Source organism: Thamnophis sirtalis, unplaced genomic scaffold (genome assembly GCF_051295495.1).
Source record: "Thamnophis sirtalis isolate CommonGarterSnake01/CBP01778 unplaced genomic scaffold, rThaSir2_p1.2 scaffold_1, whole genome shotgun sequence".
Classification (NCBI taxonomy): Eukaryota; Metazoa; Chordata; class Lepidosauria; order Squamata; family Natricidae; genus Thamnophis; species Thamnophis sirtalis.
In genome coordinates, this window is record NW_028261381.1 from 102,552,403 (window position 1) to 102,576,356 (window position 23,954).

General features: G+C 36.4%; 1 protein-coding gene across 1 annotated transcript in view; it reads left to right on the forward strand.

The window, feature by feature from the left end:
• The window catches only part of EXT2 (exostosin glycosyltransferase 2), an 81,756-nt gene that overhangs the window by 17,077 nt on the left and 40,725 nt on the right, over positions 1-23,954 (forward strand). Inside the window, exons 4-7 of the mRNA XM_087719929.1 lie at positions 2,869-2,985; positions 7,748-7,943; positions 9,117-9,256; positions 13,528-13,621. Of these exons, the coding sequence (XP_087576055.1) occupies positions 2,869-2,985; positions 7,748-7,943; positions 9,117-9,256; positions 13,528-13,621 (547 nt within the window). The remainder of the gene's footprint in view (positions 1-2,868; positions 2,986-7,747; positions 7,944-9,116; positions 9,257-13,527; positions 13,622-23,954) is intronic.

The window sequence follows — 23,954 nt, forward strand, 5'->3', positions numbered from 1 at the left end:
TCCTAATATAAGTTATCCTATTAAGAAAATATAGTGATAACACTCTATTGTAACAGATGGTGAAGGCAGCCAGATTTCATATTAATTTTGGGGAACTTTTTATTTACCATTTTGTATTTAGCATCCTCAATTTAAGATGAAGAAAGTGAAATCCTTGTCTGGTTCAATTCTTAGACATATGAATATTAGTCCATTTGCTTTAGAATCTTTTTTGTAATAGAAAATATAATTTAAAAAATATCTGATAATGAAAAATAATTCAATTATTTAAAAACATTCTATTTACTAAATTCTTTTCCATTAACCTAGCATATGTTTCAATTCTGGATGTATCTAGAGGTCATGTTATTTTTTTCTTGAAAGGGACAATTTAAATTTTTGCAAATTGGAAATTTGTTGTCTTTTCATGTTCATTTAGATATAATCCTCAACTTATGACCACAATTGATCCCAAAATTTATGTTGTTAAGTGAGATAGTTATTAAGTGGGCTTTGCCCCATTTTACGACCTTTCTTGTCACAACTGCTAAGTGAATCCCTACAGTTGTTAACAATGTTCCCTCTAATTTTTTTTCAGTGTGAGCGGAAAAGTACAGTGTGTGAGCGGCACAGTTTCATGCCTGAGCACCTAAGAGAGCCACAGTTTGAACTGCTGTCGCGTCTGCTGGACATTTGCGCAACATTCCAAGCGTCAAGCGCCAATTGCGAGCGAGGTTTCAGCCCGATGAATGCCAGACATGAAAAGTGCCACTCAAACACTATACTTTTCCGCTCACCCTGAAAAAAAAAGGCTCTCTGCTCAGCTTTTACATTGTTAGACTGGCTAGAGAGAGACATGGCACCAACAGGGTCCTGGGTCCTGGCATTTTGCAGGCAACCTGTCCTCTCACATTCCTTTGGAATGCAACCCATCACATTTGAATTAGATTTTGCCAATTATCCTATTAAAAGATAATCCTATTATTCTAAAATACGACTAACTCAATATTAAAAACTATAAATATTTGATGCTGATAAATAATAGCAGTAATTGTTATTTAGTATGAGTAAAATCAGTATTGATATATCAATATAATATCTATCAAAATTGACAATAAACACTAAAATAACAATACAAATATATAATGTGAAATATAAATGTAATAAATGTAATATATAAATGCAACATAAATGTAATAAAATAATTTATCATGAAACTCTCCCCCTTTAAAGTAGTAAGATCAATTAAATAGTCTAGCAAGTTTGGACAATATGCTATATGTTATGTTACTTAAGAATATATATACCTCAGAGTCAGATACAACATCCACATCATTTCCAACTGAGTCAATAAAATCATATGCCATGCCAAAACTATTTTAAATAAAGATATGAAATTAATCAAGTATTGCATTTATTTTTCAAAATGAATGTACATTTTTTTATTATTTAAGTTTTGTACCCTATCTTTTCTAACGTTAACTTTAAAAAGATGTTACATCAGACTACAATACAAGTAATTAAATGAAGACTAAAATAAGTGTTTTGGCATATTGAGCTTTTTATATTTCTTTCTAATATTTCTTCCTTAGTTGAGAACTTCCTCCTCAGCTTACTTACGCATTAACTGTTTGTTGCTTTTATGATTTATTCATTCACTGCTCCATCTTTAGTTTTTTTCACAGGGGGAGGGCTTCCTTCCTTCCTTCCCTCCCTCCCTCCACTCCTTTGGCCACCAATTTTGATCCAATTCTCTCTCTCTCTCTCTCTCTCTCTCTCTCTCACACACACACACACACACACACACACACACACACACACACACGTTCTTTGGGGGGGGTTGAATTACTCCGCCTCACTGCGCAAAGTCGGCTCAGCATGTGTTCGGCCCCCACTTACGCCGAATCAAATCCGCGGCCGGCGGGACCAAGGCAGGGGTTGCATTTCAAAGCCGCCAGTCCTCTTGCTTCCTCCTCCCTCCCTCCCTCCCCCTTCCTCCTCTGCCGTGCTTTTGAGGCCGCGGGAGCTAGTAGGAAAGCGCCCGCGGCCTCAAAAGCACGGCAGAGGAGGAAGGGGGAGGGATAACGCGGGAGCCAGCTCAGGTGCTCCGCGTGGAGGGAGAGACGCCAAAGCCATGGGCCGGGAAGCCAGGGGGAGCTTTGCTGGTGAAGGAGAAGAAGCAAGAGGACTGGCGGCTCATCAAAACAAGTCTGGGGAGGTCCTTTGCGGGCGGCCAGTTCTAGCCGCCTGCAAAGGACTTCCCCACGTTTGCTTTGGTAGAAATCTCTGCGCGGCAGTTAGAAACCTCTGCGCGGGGATTTCTTTTTATGTGCGTGGCCGCCTCACTAAGCCTCACCTTAGAGGGAACAGTGGTTGTTAAGTTAGTAACACGGTTCTTAAGTGAATCTGGCTTCCCAATTAAATTTGCTTGTTAGAAGGTCGCAAACGGTGATCACATGACCCCAGCACACTACAATTATCATAAATCTGAGTCAATTGCCAAGTGTCTCAATATTGACCATGTGATGCTGCAATGGTTATAAGTATGAAAAAGTGTCAGAAATCACTTTTTTCAGTAATGTAACTTTAATGGTCACTAAACTGCTGTAATTCAAGGACTGCCTGTATTAAACTACAAATATACAGCTTTTCATTTAACTATTATTCATAGCAGTTGAAAGAGATAGAAAATGTTCCGTTACAGATACCTGAATCTCTGGCTTAAGTTTTAAATGCATTGTCTTTTGTTGTATGCTTCTTGTCTTTCAATTAGTATGTTTCTGCCTTAAACCTTATCTTACCTCTCTGATTATCTAAATCCTTAAATGAATGAGCATTTGAAGAAGAAAAAAACATGTGAATCTGGTATTTTCTTTCTATCATCCTCAGAGCTCTGTTGGCAGGAGGTGGTTTTTCTACATGGACCTATCGGCAAGGATATGATGTCAGTATTCCTGTTTATAGTCCCCTATCTGCAGAAGTACAACTGCTAAATAAAGGACAAGGGTAAGCTAATATGTTAATTGTGCTTTTGCTTACAATGCCAGGAAATTCAGCCAGCCAGGTCAGAATTTGGTAAAATTCTCTTAATATTGGTACTCCTTCATTCATTTAGAACTGGAGAGCTAAAATATTCAATATATTTTGATATTATGTCAGAATGACTGATTGTATAAATTCTGAATTCTCTACCCAAGGTGGCGCAGTGGTTAGGGTGCAGTACTGCAGGCCACTTCAGCTGACTGTTATCTGCAGTTCAGCGGTTCTAATCTCACCAGCTCAAGGTTAACTCAACCTTCCATCCTTCCGAGGTGGGTGAAATGAGGACCCTGACTGTGGGGCGATATGCTGACTCTGTAAACCGCTTAGAGAGGGCTGAAAGCCCTATGAAGCGGTATATAAGTCTAACTACTATTGCTATTGCTATTGCTATTACCCTCCTTTATTTTGAAAGTGTGAACACTATTTGTACTTCATTCATTTTCCATTCCTTGTCCGGGATAATATGTAACCATTTGATTGGTTCATCTGAAAATTTCTATTGCAATTCAGCAGATTCTGGATTAAACACATTTAAAGTAATTGTGTATTTCTTGAAAGGAGTTCTATCAATCTCATGCTTCAATCTATTCCTTCATAATTATTGTACACACCCTTTTATTGGAGAAAACCGAGTCAAATAGGAATTGGGTAACTAACTTTTTTTCTATTAACATTTTGCATTGAACAAGTAGTATATGGATACTTTTCACTTTATTGTGTTTTGACACATGTTATGGGTACTCCATCACTGGAGGCTTTTGAGAAGAGACTGGACAACCCATTTGTCCAGAATGGTACAGGGTCTCCTGCTTGAGCAGAACATTGGATTAGATCTCAAATGTCCTTCCAGCTCTGTTATTATGTTAATCCTATTAATAACCCTAACTGAGGAAGCCGTTATTTTTAACATACTTTGCCAAGTCTTGAATTTTGGATCATTCTGAGTATTAAGTTTATTTTTTATTTTTTCAGTTCCAAACTGTAATTTTTTTCCTTAGAGAATTGTTCCTCTTTCCATTTTATGATTATGTCTTTGCATGTTTTCAGATCTTCATTATAATATTGGGGCATCCTCACCAATTTGTTTTAATGTTTTCTTGCTGCCTCCTGTAGAATTATTTATAACTACATTTTCATATCTTCTTTTTGAGAACTTTCTTGCCAGCTCTATTTTTCTTTTATTTTTGCAACATTAATTCTATAGAAAAAACATAACATAACATAGGCAAAAAGAAACATGTTAACTCCTGCTTCCATCCAATAATACTTACTATGATTTATTCAAATCCATTTTTAAAAACTTAATGTTTTTGACTATATATGGCTTTCCTTTCCTTTAAAATCAGTATTACATGATCACTTTTCACTAATATTTCTGTTAATTTCACTTCATTGACTAATTCTTTCCTATAGGTTGGCATAAAGGAGAGCTCATTTTCTCATTCATTCTTCTGTTCTTTGAAGAATAAATTATTAGTAAGACAACTTAGGAATTGAAAGCACCAAACAGGAATTTATCTTCCAATAGACTTTAATTTTCTAAAGTTCCCCTCATTACTATTTCATATATATTTGAAAAATCTGCCATTTTCTTTTAAAAATATTATTGGAATCTCCCATGTTTAATAGATAATAGAAGATATCAATTGTCCTGCCTTTATTTCCTCACTTATTTTATGATCTGCTTGCATTATTAGGCTTTAGTCTTTAGAAGGCATACTTCAGAACCAGAAACTTCTTTCTAAAATTCCAGAAATACTTCATGCTCATTTTTGTATCACATTCAGTTCCTCTCCCTTGTCCCTTACATTTATATCTAAACTATTCATCTTGAGCATGCTCTATCATCCCAAATTCTCCATCTTCTTGTCTTTACAAATTTAATAGAAGATTGTAACTTCCACTTTCATATTATAAAGCGAAATATAATTCTGTAAAATGAAATGTATTCATGTTTATATTTATGAGCTGTATTTGTAATAACTTTGAACTTGTAAAACTTTTAAAGAAACTGTTAAAAATTCTAACAATCAAAATATGCAGTCTAGTTTATGTTTAAAGTCTGTTTTCATTGATGACCACCAAGGGCCCTTCCAACTCTGTTATTCTGATATATTTATCTACCTTGCAGTTCACTTGTTTATGCCTTTGAGTCAGTTTTCTTGGCAAGGTTTTTCAAAAGTGGTTGGCCATTGACTTCTTTCTAGGACTGAGGATCTGCAGCTGAATTCATGCCCAAGGCGAGACAAAAATTCAGTGTCTTCCAATTTATAGGCTGATGCCTTAACCACTGCACCAAAATGGCGCTCTCAGTTTATTTATTTTGTGTATTTATTATTTCAATTTATATGGTCACCTATCTTAAATTCATGACTCTGGGCTGCTTAAGCAGTTAAACATAAGAACATAATCAGTAGCTGAGGTAAAAACAGAGCAACCAACAACAAATCACCATAATCATGCACTGAATGTGTCACTCATGCAAGTCCCCAAGCCAGCAGGGTCCGGGACGATCTACTTTTGGGAAGACAATATTCCAAGGGTAGGTGATATAACAAAAAATGCAAAGAATTTTAATATTAAAGTTAACTTTAAAAGTTTTTTTTTTCATTTTACTTAAGGTATTTTCATTTTTATACAGTTCTACCCAGTTTAATCCCATTTGAAGCAATTTCAGTTATTCTTCACTCTACTGTACTAACTTCTACAGCTATCTACGGTGCACTATGAAAGAGGCATAATAAATAACAAGCAGTGAGTGAGGTATTATAGATGAAGAACATTGTATAATGGCTTATAGTTCTATTTATTTAAGTGTAAAGATTCAGTATAGTTTTCATTATTATTCAGTGGGATTTTTTAATCTGAAAAATACATTGTGAAGGAAGGAATTTCTGGCTTCTTTCTACTTGGAGCTGCATATTCCGAGTGCTTCAGCTTTTTATTGGAAACTGAGCTTACTCAGGGAAGGTTTGATAGATTTTTTTGAAAGAGTGCTTTCAATCATATGCCCTTTAGTTAATGCTTGTGTTCATTGCTTCATATTTTAATTATTATTTGTTTTGGGAATTTATGAGTTTATTTTTATTTTTATTACAAATTGTGACTTTTAAGTGCCAGTAGTTGCAAACCTAATTTACTGATGCATTTTACATGTCTGAGTAGCAAGGCAATGGCATTTAATAGTACAATAAAAAAAAATATTTGCCTACAGGTGACTTATAAAGTTGCAAGTTTAAGTAACAGACAGTTATTAAAGAAAGATGATAGAATAGGAAATACTTGATATCTTGCTCCGTTTTCATAGACAATCCACTGTTATATGGAAAACTGATCTGGCTTAAATTAAATCAGCTTCATATGCCCAGAGGGAAGAATAGATGTCTTTTCTAGTAGGCTGACCTGTCATCTTTTGAGAATATACTAATGTGTTGGTTTGTTTATGAAATTTATAAATCATTTCAATCTGAGCTAGTTTCTTAAGATGAATAAAGATGCATACCATCAGAATGGTATGATCCCAAAACTGACAACAAGCTAAACCCCTATATAAGACAAACATGTGACTGCTGATAGTATTGTCATGTGGCAATGTTCCGCAAATTAAATTAACGTTACTTCTAAAGCTATAGTTTTCCATTTGAAAATTGGAACTGAATTTTTATTGTATTTATAACTTCCTGTTACTGGTATTGGTTAAATAATAGTAACTCCCTCTAAGTCTGAATTGGTATGTATTCAGTTTTATGTATCAGATGATACATTTTTAATTATGCTTATAGATCGCATTTGCCACCTACATTTTTTGTTAAAAAATTAATTACCTGATTAAAAGTTACTTTTTTGTTTTTTTTGAATAGAAGAATTGCTGAACAAAACTGGGATAGTTCAGCTATAACCAGGAAAACAAATTCTATCTTCTATTGCCCATATAATATTTACAAGTTGGTATCTAACCAAAAGAAAAAACAATAAAAGAGTTTAAGAGGAAGCGTAGAAAGTCAGGGCTAACATGATGCATTTTATGTTAATCTTTTCAAAACCACTTCTAAACACAATCTTTATCATATTTATTGGAGAATGTTCTATTCTCCACATCCTTGAAAATAAGCTTAACTGAATACATTGAGAATGACACCAGTAAATTCAGAGAGTGATATAGTTTGTCTGCAGTCCCACCGTACTTATTCATGATTCATTGATGTTAGTGGCTCACATTGTGTTCAAGTGTAAAGATCAAAAGTATGTATTTTTAACTGCACTACCTACTGCATTTTGCTTATTCAACTTATTTAATAATGTTTTCACAATTGAGTTGATACATAATTTTTTCCAACTATCATATTGTTAGTGCACCAAAAACCAGAGGTGAACAAATATATGACTATGTTTGCTTAGTAATAGCAATAGCACTTAGACTTATATATTGCTTCATAGTACTTTACACCCTCTTTAAGATGTTTACAAAGTCAGCATATTTCCCCCAACAATCTGGGTCCTCATTTTACTGACCTAAGAAGGATGGAAGGCCAAGTCAACCTTGAACCTAGTGGAATTCGAACTGCCAAATTGCTGGCAATCAGCAACAATTAGCCTGCAATACTGCATTCTAATCACTGTGCTACCACTATGCCCAAGTCCTTGGCAGCATAAAGAAGTGCATTTTCAATTGCCTAGTGAATATACTTCTAAATTTGTATGGTTCCAATTGTTGTGTCTTCTTCAGCCTCCGCAGATACTTTCTCCTCTCCTCCCAAATTGCTCTTCATCCTGAATACCGTTCAGAACTGGAGGCTCTTCAAGCAGAGAATACAGAATCTGTGCTAATCTTGGACAAGTGTAGTAACCTTTCGGAGGGAATTCCATTTATTCGAAAACGTTGCTATAAAAACCTGGTGTTTGATTACCCTCAGGTCCTTCAGGTAATGCTGCATTTTGTTCCTATTGTTTCTTGTTGGTTACAAGAGAGTATGATTTATTTTTAAAATTATGAGGGCTTCTGCTGTAGATAACTATCTGAAGCATTAGATTTATTATACAGCCTTTCACTGATTTTACATGATGAGTTTGGTGCATTGTTACTCTTCTTGGAGTGTAAAGGTTTTATGGGTGAGCAGATGTTTTTGAGACCTAATTAAGGAGTCTGGCAGAATATGGAATTGACAGGATCCTTCCAACCTAGTCTTCCTATCATTTTTGATATTCTTCTAAGGGATTCAAGCTATTTTCTGGAGCAGAATTTTGAAAGAAAGGAAAGGTTACTGAAATCTCAACTTCTCCCAACTCCAAAAAACAAACACTCAATTGTTTTAAGTCAGATCCTGAACTTCCATGGAAAAAAATACCTCTGCTCATGTCTCATTCACTGAGTCAGGTGAATGAGTCACGAGCAGAACTTTTTTTTCCCCATGAAAAGTCTGGATCTGAGTAAAGTAATTGAGTGTTTGTTTTTGTACTTTCAACTTAGTTTTTGACCCCACAGACTGCTTGGGATTTGCCATTGCCTTCTTCCTAGGGCTGAGAGAAGTGATTGGCCTAAGGTTATCCAGTTGGCTTTATGCCCAGAGTGAGACTAGAAATTACAACAGTCTCCTGGCCTGATTCTTAACCTCTACACCAAACTGCCTTTCTTATGTTTTCAACATTGCAGCCTGACTCAGACGCTAGTATTTATGTGTTTAAAAATGCAAATCTGTAGGCATCTTATGAACCTTTTAAAATATGGTATCTTTAATACAGGAAACTCTGGTATACATGTGTATACCAGAGTTTCTGGTGTACATGTTTGCCACGTATGTATGGGGGTTCTTTTTTTTCCTGGTGAGATGGGAGCATCTGAGAGACAAATGGTGTCACTTGAAGAGACTGAAATAATTCTGGAAAGGGATGGTTGGGGTATTAGTTTAGTATTTCAAAATTGTAATTAACATTTATCATAATTAATATGAAGAAGGAAACCCCTGTATGTATTATATATATATAATCATGAAATCCAGTTTCCTAAACATAAGATGATGAATAAGCCAGGTATTAGTTTTAATTTAATAAGATAATAGAAAGACAATTATGACTATTTTGTGGGTCTTTGTCCACAGGAAGCCACATTCTGTATTGTTCTGCGGGGAGCACGTTTAGGACAAGCTGTTTTGAGTGATGTTCTTCAGGCTGGTTGCATCCCTGTTGTCATAGCGGATTCTTATGTTCTTCCTTTCTCTGAAGTTTTGGACTGGAAGAGGTACCTACATACCTTTTTCTCTTTGTTGCTTGAAATTCTGGACTAAATTCTGTTATTATCGCTTTATGGCTTATTTGGAAGACTGCATGACTCTGAGAAGAATATCAAAAACATATAGATTGAATCCATTTGTCTTATTTCCAAGATATACCGGTACAAGAATATTCAGCTGTAGTGGATTGAGTGTTTGAGCAGTCATGCAATTTTTGATAAAGTTTCAAAAATTTAGACCACAGATTGCTCAGCCCACTACAGCATAACCAACACAAGCTATGAAAAAGAATACACAACCATACATTAAAAAAGAATGACAGAAACAGGCAACAGACTATTACAGCCAAACAACATCACTGTATAACACAAACCCTCCAAAAGATTTTAAGTAAACCGAAAGATCAAGTAGCTCAAGAAAAAAAAGCAGGAGTCCTCTACAACCAGGGGTGGGTTCCTGCCGGTTCTAACCGGTTCTATAGAAGAAGTTCCACAAATCTACCATGCCATTTAGAACCAGTTCCAGCTCCCTCCCCCCACCCGTCCGTACCACGCTTGCCCCACCCGCTGCTCACTGATTGGCTGGCTCACCAATCACCCCGCCCGCCTCTAAGAGCCCTATCTAAACCATTTACCTTTTTTCCTGCTTGGCTCTCTATTGCTGCCTGCCGAGGAGGTAAGTAAGCTGCAACAAAGGCGGGGGGGCAGGCCAGCTGGAGCAGCCTGCCGCGGCCCTGCACTATAAGCGAGTCCAGTGACCTTTTGCAGCCTTGCAAGGATCCCGGGCTTGCTTATAGCGCAGGGCCGCATGGCCGCCAGCAAGCACAGGGGCAGGAGTGGGGACGGCGGCAGGAGCTTACGCGGTGCGACTGGTGTCTTTGGCAAGTTTGGTGACCTTGCAAGGCCTTTGTCTTGGGATGTTCTGTGGAGCCCCCCCGGGAAAAATGCCACTGCCAGGTACTTTTAACCATATATTTTGGTCCTATGATCGCAGAATGCTGCAAAATACCATAAATGCAGGCCAGTTGTTGAGTATTTCAAATGTGATTGGAACACTCAACAAGGTGACCACAGTATATGTGTGTGTGTGTGTGTGTGTGTGTGTGTCTGTGAGACAGACAGACAGACAGAGGCACAGAGAGAGACGGAGAGGGAAGGAGGGAATCAGAGAGAGGCTGATAGACACAGAGAGAGAGATAGACAGAGATGGGGAGGGAGGGAGGGGAGACAGACAGACAGAGACACACAGAGACACACACACAGAGTGAGTGATTAAGTGAATGAGTGAGAGACAGACAGACACACAAACACAGAGAGTGACAGAGAGAGACAGAGAAGGAGGGAGAGAGAGAGAGAGCCACAAAGAGAGAGACACAGACAGACACAGAGAGAGACAGAAAGAAAAAGAGAGAGAAAGAAAGAAAGAAAGAAAGAAAGAAAGAAAGAGAAAGTGGGAGAGAGAGATGAAAGAAGGAAAGAAGGAAGGAAGGAAAGAAAAAGAAAGAAAGAAAGAAAGAAAGAGAAAAAAGAGAACTTATGACCACAATTGAGCCCAAAATTTTGGTTGCTAAGCAAGAGCATCGTTAAGTAAGCTTCACCACATTTTCCAAGTTGGCCATGCCCATTGGTCACATGACCGCCAAGCCACTCCTACCCGGTCACATGACTCCCACTCCCACAAAACAGGCCACACCTACAGAAGAAGTTCTAAAGTTTTTTGAAACCCACCACTGTCTACAACATACAGTGTAAGGACTATAACAGCTAACTGTAGGACAAATATTCAGAAGATTAGCAAAGGAATCCATTAACACCAACTAGCACTTAGAAGATTGGATGAAAACTTCATAATCTTACAAGATGTGGACAGACTCAACTATAGTTTCAGCTGGGAAACTAAGCATCCTAGACCAAGCTAAATCCAAAAATGCTGGGGAATTCCTGAAAGTTCATTTTTTTCTGTGATTAATAGATGCATAAAAGCAAAATGCAATGTTAAACAGAAGAAATCATCAATATAGTAGAAAAAAAGAAGTTACATTTTTGGATTTCTCCATTATATCATCCAGATATTGAAAACTAATTTTCATCAACAGTCACTAGTGAAACAAAGAAAATGTTGTATTCTACGCTTTCTTCTTTGTTAGGTTAAGCAGGTACAAAAAGCATTATGGGTGTGCATGAAATAGAAAATGTTTTGACATTCAAAACAAATACATTCTGTACCAGAAGTTCTGCCAAAATTCTGGAACAGCTATGGATCAGCAGAAGCAAAATCCAAATTACAGGTTTCAGCCAATATGAAATTTACAAGAATGATATGTGCCAGCCTTGCTCTGCTCACTCCATAAAATAATAATAATGATTTTATGGTGTGTACATGCCACCTCTCCCTTATCACTTCGTCTCAGCAGCTCTCACTGTGTTCCTCCTCTTCCCAGTGACCTCACATTCTTTTCTCACCTTAACTGCTATTGCTACTGATGTCCTTGACTTTTACCTGCTCCTATCAAAAACACTTCACCTCAGAATAACCATGGCTCTGCTGGTGTCTGGAACAAAACAGTCTAGCTTTGACCCACATTAAGATTAAACATGCAAGTTTTCACTCAGATACAACCCCCCTGAAATAGTTGTCCCATTCATAGAATAGTCTGTAGAAATTCTCAGTCATCCAGGTCATGGTTGTCCCAAAGGTGCTTTTTCAGGAGGCAACTGCACTTTCTTATTTTTTCTTTGAATATGTTTCGCTTCTCATCCAAGTGTCTTCTTCAGCTCTGATAGGATGTGGTGTGGGAGTAGGAATGGTGTGGGAATAAGAATGGATTTCCAGAGAAAAAATAAATTGCAGACTAAAGGAATCAGAAGCACTCCTCACATGACCCTGAGGACACAGATTGAAGCACCTCCAAGTGCTTCAATGACCCTCTAAAATGATGAAAATGACCAGCTATCTCCATTCCTCACTATCTTGTTAGAGCTGAAGAAGCTTCTTGGATGTCTTCAAAGCAACAAAGTCCAGTTGCCTCCTGAAAAAGCACCTTTGGGACGTTCATAGAATACATTGCACATCCATAGAAAAACTAATGTTCATGGAATCCTGACAGAATGTGTGCTTTACCATAATAAATATTGTCAAAGCACTCTCATTTTCTAAATTTGAGGTACTGTCACCATGAGGATAATTATATTTATGCACTTTTGAAAACCGCTTTATCCTTATTGAGGCAAGCTTCAATGTATCAGATGTTATCAATACATTGCATTTTCAAGCATAGGCAAAATTCTTTCATATTTTAACAATTTTATGTTTTATTTAAAAAAGATACTAGGAAATAATTCATCTTTACATTAAAGTTTTTTTAGAACTTTTTAATCCTTTCCCCTTTTTTCATTTTTTTGGGTGGGCCTTCGAGTCTCTGGTTTTATCAATTTAACTCTAAAAAGTAACTTTCCCCATTTCCGTTAGTTAATTAACTACATGGATCTTCTATTGGACCTTGAATTTCTCCCTTTAGGAGAAATTTAGACAGAATTTCTCCCTTTAGGAGAAATTTAGACAGAATTTCTCCCTTTAGGAGAAATTTGGGGAGAACTACTGAATCATGCTATAAAGCAATGTTTCTCAAGCAACTTTAAGATGGCATAGGGCAGTGATGGCTAACCTTTTTGTAAAGACGTGCCAAAATTATGTGTGTTCGTGCCCAGACCCACAATAGAATGCGCCCCACCTACCTGCGCATGTGCGCACCACTCACTTGTGCATGTGAGTGTGACCCTTCTGTGCATGTGCTTGTGACCCCCTCTGTATGTTTGTGGTGGTGGGGGGTGTTTTTGCCCTCCCAGGCTATGGAGGCCCTCCGGAAGGCAGAAATGGATCATTTCTGAACTTCCTGTTGGCCCGTTGGCCCCATTTTTCGCCCTCCTCAGGCTCCGGAGGCTTTCCTGAAGCCTGGGGATGGCAAAAAGGGCCTCCCCTGGCCCCCCAGAAGGCCGAAAATCAGTCGGCCGGCACGCATATGGCTACATGTGCCACCTGTGGCACGTGTGCCATAGGTTCGCCATCACGGGCCTAGGGAATTCTGGCAGTTGAATGAATTTTACCTATCTTAAAGTTGCTTGCTTGAGAAACACTGCTGTAAATGGAAGGGGCCCTTTCATTCAGAAGAGACCATGTCTAGATCTAGACCATTCTTAATTTCTCTGACATTAACTATGACCTTGGAGTAGCTTAGGTTTTCAAAGTATTTCCTCTTTTCTTTTCCTATGTCTACATTTAGAGCTTCTGTGGTAATACCTGAGGAGAAGATGCTTGAACTATACAATATCCTACAGAGCATACCCCAGCGGCAGATTGAAGAGATGCAGAGACAGGTACAATTAATATTCATTAATGTGCAGAAATAGGGTTTTGCTTTGAGCCTCATGTGTGCATTTATGTAGGATAACTTTATATGGGGTAAATGTTAAAATGTTTTGCATGTTTTTAAATGTTAGCGGTTTCTTCAGAGGAGGTGCACAGCATTCCCTATTGGTAAATTATGCACTATAGGTACACTGAGATTACACAAACATAATATTCTATACTTGTTTTGTAAAATGAAATGAATAATATGAAATGGAAACTGAATTACAATGAATAAAAAAGACATTTGATTACTTGCTTATGGGAGTTCTGAATGATTTTCACATTTTCATTAAAGTTAGGACTCTCAATTAGTGTATTTATATGTTTCATTGCTGCCTTTCATCCAGGCATTGAAAATGGCATACATAGCCCTTTCTTCTCTAATTTTATTTTTGGCACATCTATGCAAGTTACCCCATTTGTCCAGGTCAGAGAATATTACAAAATAACATTATAACTTGTGACAATACTGTTTGCAATTTGATTATTGTTTAGCTTGATGATGATGATTTTTTAATGGACTTTGTTTCTTGGTTTTTGTACTGACTTACCTGTTTGAACTATGAGCAAAACATATTGGGGATCCAGTTAGTGCTCAGATGACAGACTTCTAAAAATATCAGGGCTGTAGGTTAGTTGAAAAATGTAAAGCTAACATGTAGAAAGAAAATGATAGGAATTCCTTTCCATATTATTGTCAAGAAAACTACATGAATAGACTCATAAAGTCACGACGAGTTAAACTTTAATTTGAGACCTTGGTCACATTACTTCACTCTGCTCCCCTCCTGAAAATTATTATTATATTTTTATCCTTTAAAAAGAAATAACTCAAAGGAGGCAAACATACCTAATATTTTCTTCACAACAACAAATCTGTTAAGTGTGTTGGGCTGAGAGGGAGTGATTGGCCCAAGGCAGTGGTGGGTTCCGGATCCCGTTGCAACCGGTACGGTGCAATGGGCCTGGCAGCCACCACATGAATGTGCACAGCACATGCATGCGTCCTTGCCTCCTGTGACACTCTGCAACGCCTCTGTGATGCTCCAGCTGCTTGGCGGAGCATCGCACAGGCATCGTACGCTGCACATGTTTGTGCAGATGGCCCGTTTTCTTCAAATACAGGTAAGAAACGAGGGCGGGCGGGCTCTTCAGAGCACTGTACCAGAACGATACCCGGTGCTCCCGGCAGGCACCGGTACGCCTGTACCAAGGTGTATCATCTGATACCCACCACTGGCCCAAGGTCATCCAGATGACCTTTATGATAAAGTGGGACTATAACTCCAAATCTTGTGGTTTCTAGGCCAGGACCTTAACCACTACACCAAACCTGCTCTCCATAACTCATTAATTACGACTCCTCTGGGAAAGAATGATAGCACAGACACTTAAATAAATGTTGGTCTGTATATTAAACACTTTGAATCTTGTCATGCTTAAGATTATTTTACATACTTTATTTATAGATTATGTAAAACAGATTATTGCTTTTTTAGCATAGTAAATAAATGAATAAAAGATTAAATAAATGACATGCTCTTTATAGCACTTCACAGATGCTTTTAAGAAGGTGATAGGCAGCTATATTCTGCATTTCAAAATAGAAGCCATCATTTTAATGTGCAGGCAGTCTCAGGTTAAGAATGAGACACATTCCTAAATCTGACATTTCATTAACCTGTAACTTGAACTTATGAATGGATTTCTTATTAGTAATAATGGCCGATAGCATTCTGCTTCCTTTCATTAACTGCTGAAAACAGACTGTGCATTAAAAACATTCTGCTTCAGTGTTTTATGAAAACACCACACTGCTTCAGTATATTATCAGCTTGAAGGAAGAGAATACCAATCTTAGTTTTTAATAATTGACAATCCTTTCATAAGTACAAATTGTCCATAAATCAAACGTTCTTAACCTGGGGACTACCTTTATGTGCTATCCAAATTCTGGGAGTGAGATACCTGTTTCTCTGTTTATCTTCTATATTTAGGCAGACATGTTCTTATGACAGTTATTATTGCCTATACTAAGTGTTAAATGATAAAAGAGGAAGAGAATGCTAAGTGAATAATTATCTAAAAATGCAAATAAAAGGAACATTGGGTAAATAGCAATAGCACTTAAATTTATATACTGCTTCATAGTGCTTTTCATCCCTCTCTAAGCGGTTTACAATGTCAGCATATTGCCCCAAACAATCTGGGTCCTCATTTTACCGAACTCGGAAGGATGGAAGGCCAAGTCAATCTTGACAGGTCAGGATGGAGCTTCTGGCAGTGGGCAGAGTTAGCCTGCAATACTGCAAAGTTGCATTCTAACCACTGCACTACCAATAAATAATAAATGCATGTGATTCAGGAGAACTGATATTCAAAGTTCAAAGATAAAGTCTGTTGGAACTTTAAAACAACTTTGTTTCTTTTTAGAATGATAATCCAGCATTAGTTTTAAAATGTGAACCTTCTGTTTTGGACTGTAGATCAGTTGAATGCTCAAAATTTCTTTGGAAAAACAAAGTCTGGAACTTGTTTTAAAGAACTTTAATGAGGAATCAATCTATCAGTGCTATTCAGTATAAAAATAAATGTGTCTAGGGAATGTAATCAAGGTTACAAAGAGGATATTGAAGTATATGAAATCAAGCATAAATATCAGGAAAACTCATAATGTAATGTGAGGGCCAAATTTATGAGGAGGTAATAGTTTTTCTACTCAAGTCAATTGACATGAGGCAGTCCTGGAAACTAATGTGGACTTGGATTATTTATGAGGTAATTAGATTACTTAAATTCTGTGAGAGAGATCCCACAGGTTTTTGTTTTGCTATGAATTTTTGCCAATATGACAAATAGCCAGAAGAGGTCTCTGCTCCCTTGATTCATTATGATTTTCATAGCCTTTGCTAGACTCTCTGTTTGGAGATGGGTTAGTTAAAGGCTACAGTTGTGCTAGAAATGGTTAACTTCTGAGTACTATTGAAAATAGCTTAGAAGAGTTGATCTTAATGTGATCAGGTATCCATATTATTTAGCAGACTCCTTTTTTATTATACTATTACATATTATACCTACCCTGCAAGAGTAATGCACAGAACTGTAAATACATATCCTTAAATTTGTAATTATGTTTATAGATACTTCCCTTCCCTGTTTCTTTTCTTTTAGTCTATTGAGGATGCAACATCTGGCAAAAATGTAGGAATGAAATTAGAGCCACATCTGTCAGTGTTCTGAAATCACCAATTGTAGAATTGGAAGGGCTCCAATGGTTCATCTAATCAACCCCCACCCTGTCAATTCCAACATAGGCTATTCCAGACCTGTGTGAGTCCATTTTTGAGCACTCTTTATAACAATGAGATTCCTCACCTTCCACATGTAATTTGTTCTTCTGCTGAACTCTTCTTTCAGTCTGAAACTTTTGTTCAAAACTGTTAGGATTTAACAACATAATTTCTTTATTTGTATACTCAAGAGTATTATTAATGGGTACAAAATTGCAAATGTTGATCTTTGAATCAATCTGCTGCTTGGTTATTGTTGTTTTGCAGCATTTTAGGCGGGCAAATATTCTATGTACTGTATTGTTCAATTAAATTTTTGGATTCATTTTACATTGGAGGATATATTTACTAGTTGAAACTACAAATATTCTTAAACACACACACACACACACACACACACACCACGCACACGGGTTTAAATATTTAAATTAAATATTGTCCTAAAAATTAATGCTAATTAATACTAGATTTTCTTAAAATATCAGTGAATTTTACATTTTTTTCAGTAACCTAAATACAATATCTCTTTTACTCCTATTTTGGTATATAATGCTTACAGTTTGATTACATGATATTTTTAAAATGGATTATTAATCAGCTTAGCTATATAGTCAGTAAAGAACCTTATTTATTTTACCTTTTTTCTAAATCAATAATTTGCTTCTTCTGAAAAGGATAAATTATTAGGATAAAGTCTAAAGCAGAGTGCTGTCAGTGTTAGTTGATTTGACATACATTATAAAAAAAATCCTCAGAATGTGACTCGTTTTAGTGTAACAAAAAACTCATGAATTTGTTTTTGATGTTATTTAACCTACCTGGAAATCACTGTTTGGGGATTTTTCCTAAATTCTATAATAACTACCATTATTTGTATCTATGGATGTTCTCAGATTATTACTAATATATTTTTAATCTAGTTCAAAATCTCCAGTATTAATTCAAAAAATTAAATCCCCATATCTTTGTTGTGTTAATAATATAAAATTTGATTTAACTGATTTCAGATACAATATCATCCTACTGTTACTTGATTAACTAGAATCCATTAAATCAAGGGTGAATCTATTATTGAATATTTATTGACAACAAAACCTTTTATGTCAGTGACACAATTATGCAATTGGCTAAGTTGACACAAATTACTTAAATTCATATTTAACAGATTTTGAATTTAACTAATAATCCCTTCCCATGAATGATCCATTAACTCAAGGTTTTACTGTAATTGAGTCTATTTTCATTTGGATTTGCAGTATATTGTATGTGTGTGTGTGAATATATCAATAAAGCCAAAAGCATATCTTTGCATGCTTGTTAGATAGAATGTATTGTATTTTTTTTCAGAATAAGTATTCTCATTTTATAATGCATAACAATATATTCTATGTTTTATATAACAGTATATAAAATATACTGATTTGCTAAACATATCTGTTACTTCAGGCACAGAATGCACTCATTTCATTTATGATCAATCTTATTTATTAATAAGATTTTATATTAAGGCATCTATGAAATCTTAGACGTGATATAAAGTTATTTGATATTTGTTAAGAATTTATTTCAGAAAAAATTTGTCCAGCATAGATATTGAATGGAAAAATAGTCTATGGATGCAGAAGCTTAATTTGTGTGGAAGATGTGTGAAAACCTCTACCACCTGCTCAGCAGCTGTTCATTTTTTCTTTCTTTTTTCTGTCTCTTTTGCTATGGAACTAAATGATTGGTTAAATATGGCCCTTGACACAGAGGTTAAAAACATACTTGTTTTCTATCTAATATGAAGTGGATGAGGTGGGGATAAAACAGGAAGTGTTATGGTTCTTTGGGTTATTGACTGCAGATCCTTGCTGAATACTGCTCTTTTCTTTCATACTTGTCTTAGAAGAGTTATACTTAACTTGATGTTGTGGAAGCATCCATGGTTAAACAAAAGAGTAGGCTATAAAGCTTTAGGAGCTGAGTTGAGACAATTCATAACTTAAACCTGATACTTGGGGTTGGTAACAAACAAAGATACTATTATTTGATGGGATGAGAACCTTAGAAAAAATATTCTTTCCTGTAGTTTCAGAATATTTTCTTCTATATTGTGATGTGCTTTGATGTCTACTAATATCCCCACTTTCTGAACTATTTTTAAGACTAATATAATGTGCTTAGCGTCCATATGTAGCTTAAAAAAACATCATATACGGCTGAATAATTTTTTGAATTGCATCAAAATTTCATCCCTGCAGCAATGGATGGAAACTAATTAAGAAGAGACCCAACCTAGAACTAAGGAAACATTCCTTATAGTTAGAACAATTAATCAAGTGAAACAAGTTGCCTCCAGAAGTTGTGGGTGCTCCATCACTGGAGTTTTTAAATAAGAGATTGGACAACCATTTGTCCGAAATGGTCTAGGGTTTCCTGTTTGAGTAGGGAGTTGGATTAGAAGATATCCAAAGTCCCTTCCAACCCTATTATTCATTATTTTAGATTTTTCTGGTTCATTTACTGTAATGTAATATTTAACATTTTATCTATGACATTATTTTCATGGCTATTTGTGATTGGCTGCAAGCATTTTTTAGGTATTTTTTTAGGTATTTTATTAAAATTTATAGGCCGCCCTTTTCCCTGAGGGGACTCAGGGCGGCTTACAGCCATTAGGGAGGGGGAACAATACACAATAAACGATATGAAAACAAAATAAGTAGTAAAAACACAACATGCATTCTACATTCAACATTCGGGTGGGGCAAATTAAGGACTTATCCCCAGGCCTGTTGGGAGAGCCAGGTCTTGAGGGCTGCGCGGAAGGCCTGGACGGTGGTGAGGGTGCGTATCTCGACGGGGAGATCGTTCCACAGGGTCGGAGCTGCAACAGAAAAGGCTCTCCTCCGTGTAGTCGCCAGTCAACATTGACTGGCGGATGGAATTCGGAGGAGGCCCAGTCTGTGCGATCTAATCGGTCGGAGGGAGGTAATCGGCAGAAGGCAGTCTCTCAAGTACCCAGATCCACTACCATGGAGTGCTTTAAAGGTGGTCATCAGTACCCTGAAGCGCACCCGGAGATCGACAGGTAGCCAGTGCAGCTCGCGGCAGATAGTTTCTTGGTTAGAACACAATTATTTGCACAAGTTTATGTAGTTATTTTCAATCCCTTGCTTCTGCTTTACTCCTCAATTTGTGCAAGAAACAAAATAAAGTAGGTAACCACAGCTAAGCATAGTTGCCTCCAGAGAAGGATAGCAAAAGACTGCATGTATGGCATGAAATTCACACATATTATAACTTATTTATATTTCCATGTTTTGCTTTTTTATTTTTATAAAAAAAGGAAGCAGGAGTATGGGGTGTGTTCACTGCCTTGAGCTATATATAATAATTGGGATTAAAATGTAATATCCTGCAACAATAGCTTTAACACCATCAAACAAAACATTGGCCTATCCCAGATTTTTGATAGGTGGATAAAAATGTCAAATCCCGTGTAAACCAATCTGGTTGACTGTGCGACCAACCATAATGGTAACTCTGTGACCAACCATAATAATAAGAATTCAAATAGACAAAATGTTGCAATATGGATTTACAATTATTGATAAGAAAGACAAAAAATAGTCTGGATTGTGGACATTATAGTATCTGGAATCAACAAAAGAGAAAGAACTGGAAAAAATTAGAAAATATAAAAACCTCCAAATAAGAGTATTATGACTCTAGCAAAAGAAAGCAAAGATAATACCAATAGTTATAGGCACCTTGGATGTAATCCCAAAACAACTAGAGCACTACTTTAACACCATTGGTATTGACAAATTCACCAATCAATTGCAAAAGACAGCTTTGCTTGGAACAGTGTGCATCCTGAGACAATACACTTAAACACCATCAAAAAACATCTGCCTATCCCAGGTCCTTGGGAAAGACTTGATAGGTGGACAAAAATGCCAGATTTAGTCTAAATTTCTGGCTGTCTCTGATGAATCATAATATCAATAGTAAATATCTGGCTGACTTATGCGATCAGCCATAATAATAATTAATTTGAACAGGCTGTGAGCTTTGTGGGAGAAGTTCTAGTGAATCCCTTATGCTTAATACTTTAAGTTTTGAATACTGAAAACACAAGAAAACACAAGAAAAGCATAATTCTGATCCTTGTATATACAAGGCTATTTTAGCATCTAAATATTTTTTCTAAAGGCTTCATGGCTACTCTAACAAAGTGCTAGCCTGCAGCATATTTCTTGATTGCTGGCTCCTTTACCCTTGTTGGTTGGGGTAATAAGGCATAAGCATTCCAACATTTCAGAATCTTCATTGACAATTCTAAGTTTGGTGGTGTTTGTCACTAGTTTGTTCTTTACATTTAATCTCATTTTTTCATTGTGCTCCGCTGTGCTTACACAGTCAGTCTGTCAGTCTGTTTGCTGCCCATCTTGCCGTAATAATACTGTTCATGGTACTACTGCATGATTTGGGAAAGTTAAATGTAATACATAACTCTACATCCCTTTGTGTTTGAACTGTCATAATCTAAAACCAGTTTGATATTCTATTAGAAAATAGTATTTGATAATCCACATACAGTGTAGTATTAGAATACGTTCAAACATATGTATATTCATGTTTGTAATATTTGTACTGCAACCAGATTTAAACCAGTTGTTTGTGGCTATAAAATGCCTGAGAAAAGTCTGAAATTAGAAGTGAGTTATTTGCACTGAGATATATTCTAATTGAAGCACTTTCTTGACTATTTGATGACTACTACATTAAATGTCTATAGTTCATACATTAAAACATATTGGTTCTAAAATTGAAATAAACTGTAAACTGTACTATTTTTGTTAAAATTGTTTGCTTTATATATTTTAAATGGTTGTGTCTCATACACTAAAATCCTTTAATGAAGAAACAGCATAAATCCTCAACAAAAACTACTGGGAAAATGTTTTTGGATAGGTACCGTATTTTTTGGAGTATAAGATACACTGGAGTGTAAGACGCACCAAGATTTTGAAGTAGCTTTTTAAAAAAAAAAAAAAAAAAAAAACATTTTTGCACTCTGCAGAGCTCCCGAAAATGGGCCTGTTTTTTGTCAAAAAAAGGGCATGCATAGCTTTTAGGAGGCTTATAGAGTGCTTCTAGGGGCTGGGGGGGGGCAAAAATGAACAAAAAAATGATCTGTTTTTCACTCATTTTTGCCTCCTTAGCCCCCAGGAGCACTGTGGAAGCCTCCTAAAGGCTACGCATGGCCATTTTTGCAAACGGGGTGGGGTTTCGGGAGGCCAAAGATGTTGTATTCAGTGTATAAGATTCGCCCAGATTTTTACCCTTTTTTTGAAGGAAAAAGGTGCATCTTATACTCCAAAAAATACTGTATATAAGTTTCTGCTGCTGAGGGAAATTGCATTCCTTACTGTTTTGGAACTAATCATTGCTATTAAGATTGGTGTGCAGTATTTTCTCATGGGTAAACTTGAATTTTTTAGAAGGAAACTTTATGCAATGTGACCTCACTTTTGAGAGCAGCCAAAAACCCACTTTGAAATCTATAAACCAGTGATAAGAAGCTGTGGTATTTTGTGATTTTAAATATGTTGGAATGTGAAAGGTGGAAGATTTTCTTTTCCTTTTCCTTTATCTCTGACTTGCACTTAGATCTTAAGCAAGTCCTACAATTTCAGATTTTCAAATAGGCTAAACATTTAGCTATACAAATCTACTTAGAAATTTAATTACTAATCTACTTGATCTAAATCTACCCGATACTCCACCACTAATTCTGCAATCTGATTTGTGTTCAGGCTTAATCCATGCATTTATGTCTTTAAAAGAATAAAAATATGGTGACCATGTGTGCTTGAAGAGTGTAAATGTCCTTCTTCTGCCCCCCATCCCCTCAAACAAAGCTCCTTCTTTTAGTTTTACAGAAACCAGAGTATTCCTCTGGCTTTATCTAGCCCCAGCAGACTTGCTGTTTGGAAGTGGCAATAGCCAATTGAATTTAAGAAAGTTAAAGCACGCTGGCTGAATACATGGATATTTCAAGACCACCCCATGTCTGTTAAGAAGCTCTATAGCCAGTCTGATTTCTACAAAAACCCTTTAGTAAACATTCTTCTCCAACTTGTCCTCCCTTATGTTAAATCCACATGGAGCCTGAAAACTAAACTTTCCTTTATGCCTGAAATAGTCCTATAAAGCTATGCTTAGTGCTGATGATTATCCCATAATCATTGTTTGACTTTTGTAAAAATAAAAGATTAAGATAGCAGGTATGCAAGAATACAAAATAAAATCTTAATGCAATCTGTATTTGTTTTTCTATTCTAATATATTTTTCCTTCTTAAAATAGCAACCTAGGAAAACTAGTTAGGAAAACACATAGTCCTGCTTTTGCTTATTTTTTCCTCTTATATCAAATCTAATCCCATTTTGTTTTTTGAGAGTTATCCTTCTGATGGATGATTCCAACATATTTCTTTTCACATTTATTCTAAAAAGAATAAAGATATTCTGTGTTTTAAGAACTATCCATAGCTGTCCATTTTTATTTATATAATGCTATTGGTATGTGTTGTGTTTTTAAGACAGGTAGACAGCTTTTTTAGACAAGGAGCAGATTTGGGATTTTGAGAGCATGAACTGGATATAATGAGAACATTTTTTTGCTATGGGATACTTCTCTGCTCACAAAGTAATCATATAGCAGGTGTACTGGTCCCCCAAAAACTCGGCTTTCTGCAGCCCAGTGGGGCCTAAAGAAATTATTGCACATGATTATGGTGTTGAACACTACGGCTTTATTTTGAGGCATCTCAGTTTCCTATGATATTTCATTCATTCAATTTTTTTAAAATGTTGGATGGCTGAAGAGTCTGGTGGCACTAGCAGACTCTTCAGTCATCCAGTCAGGATGCCCAGTAGTGTGTCTGAGCACCAGGTTGTCTGAACCCAGTATGACAAAACAAAGTTCTGTTCCAAGTGTAGGCTTTAGTATAGACT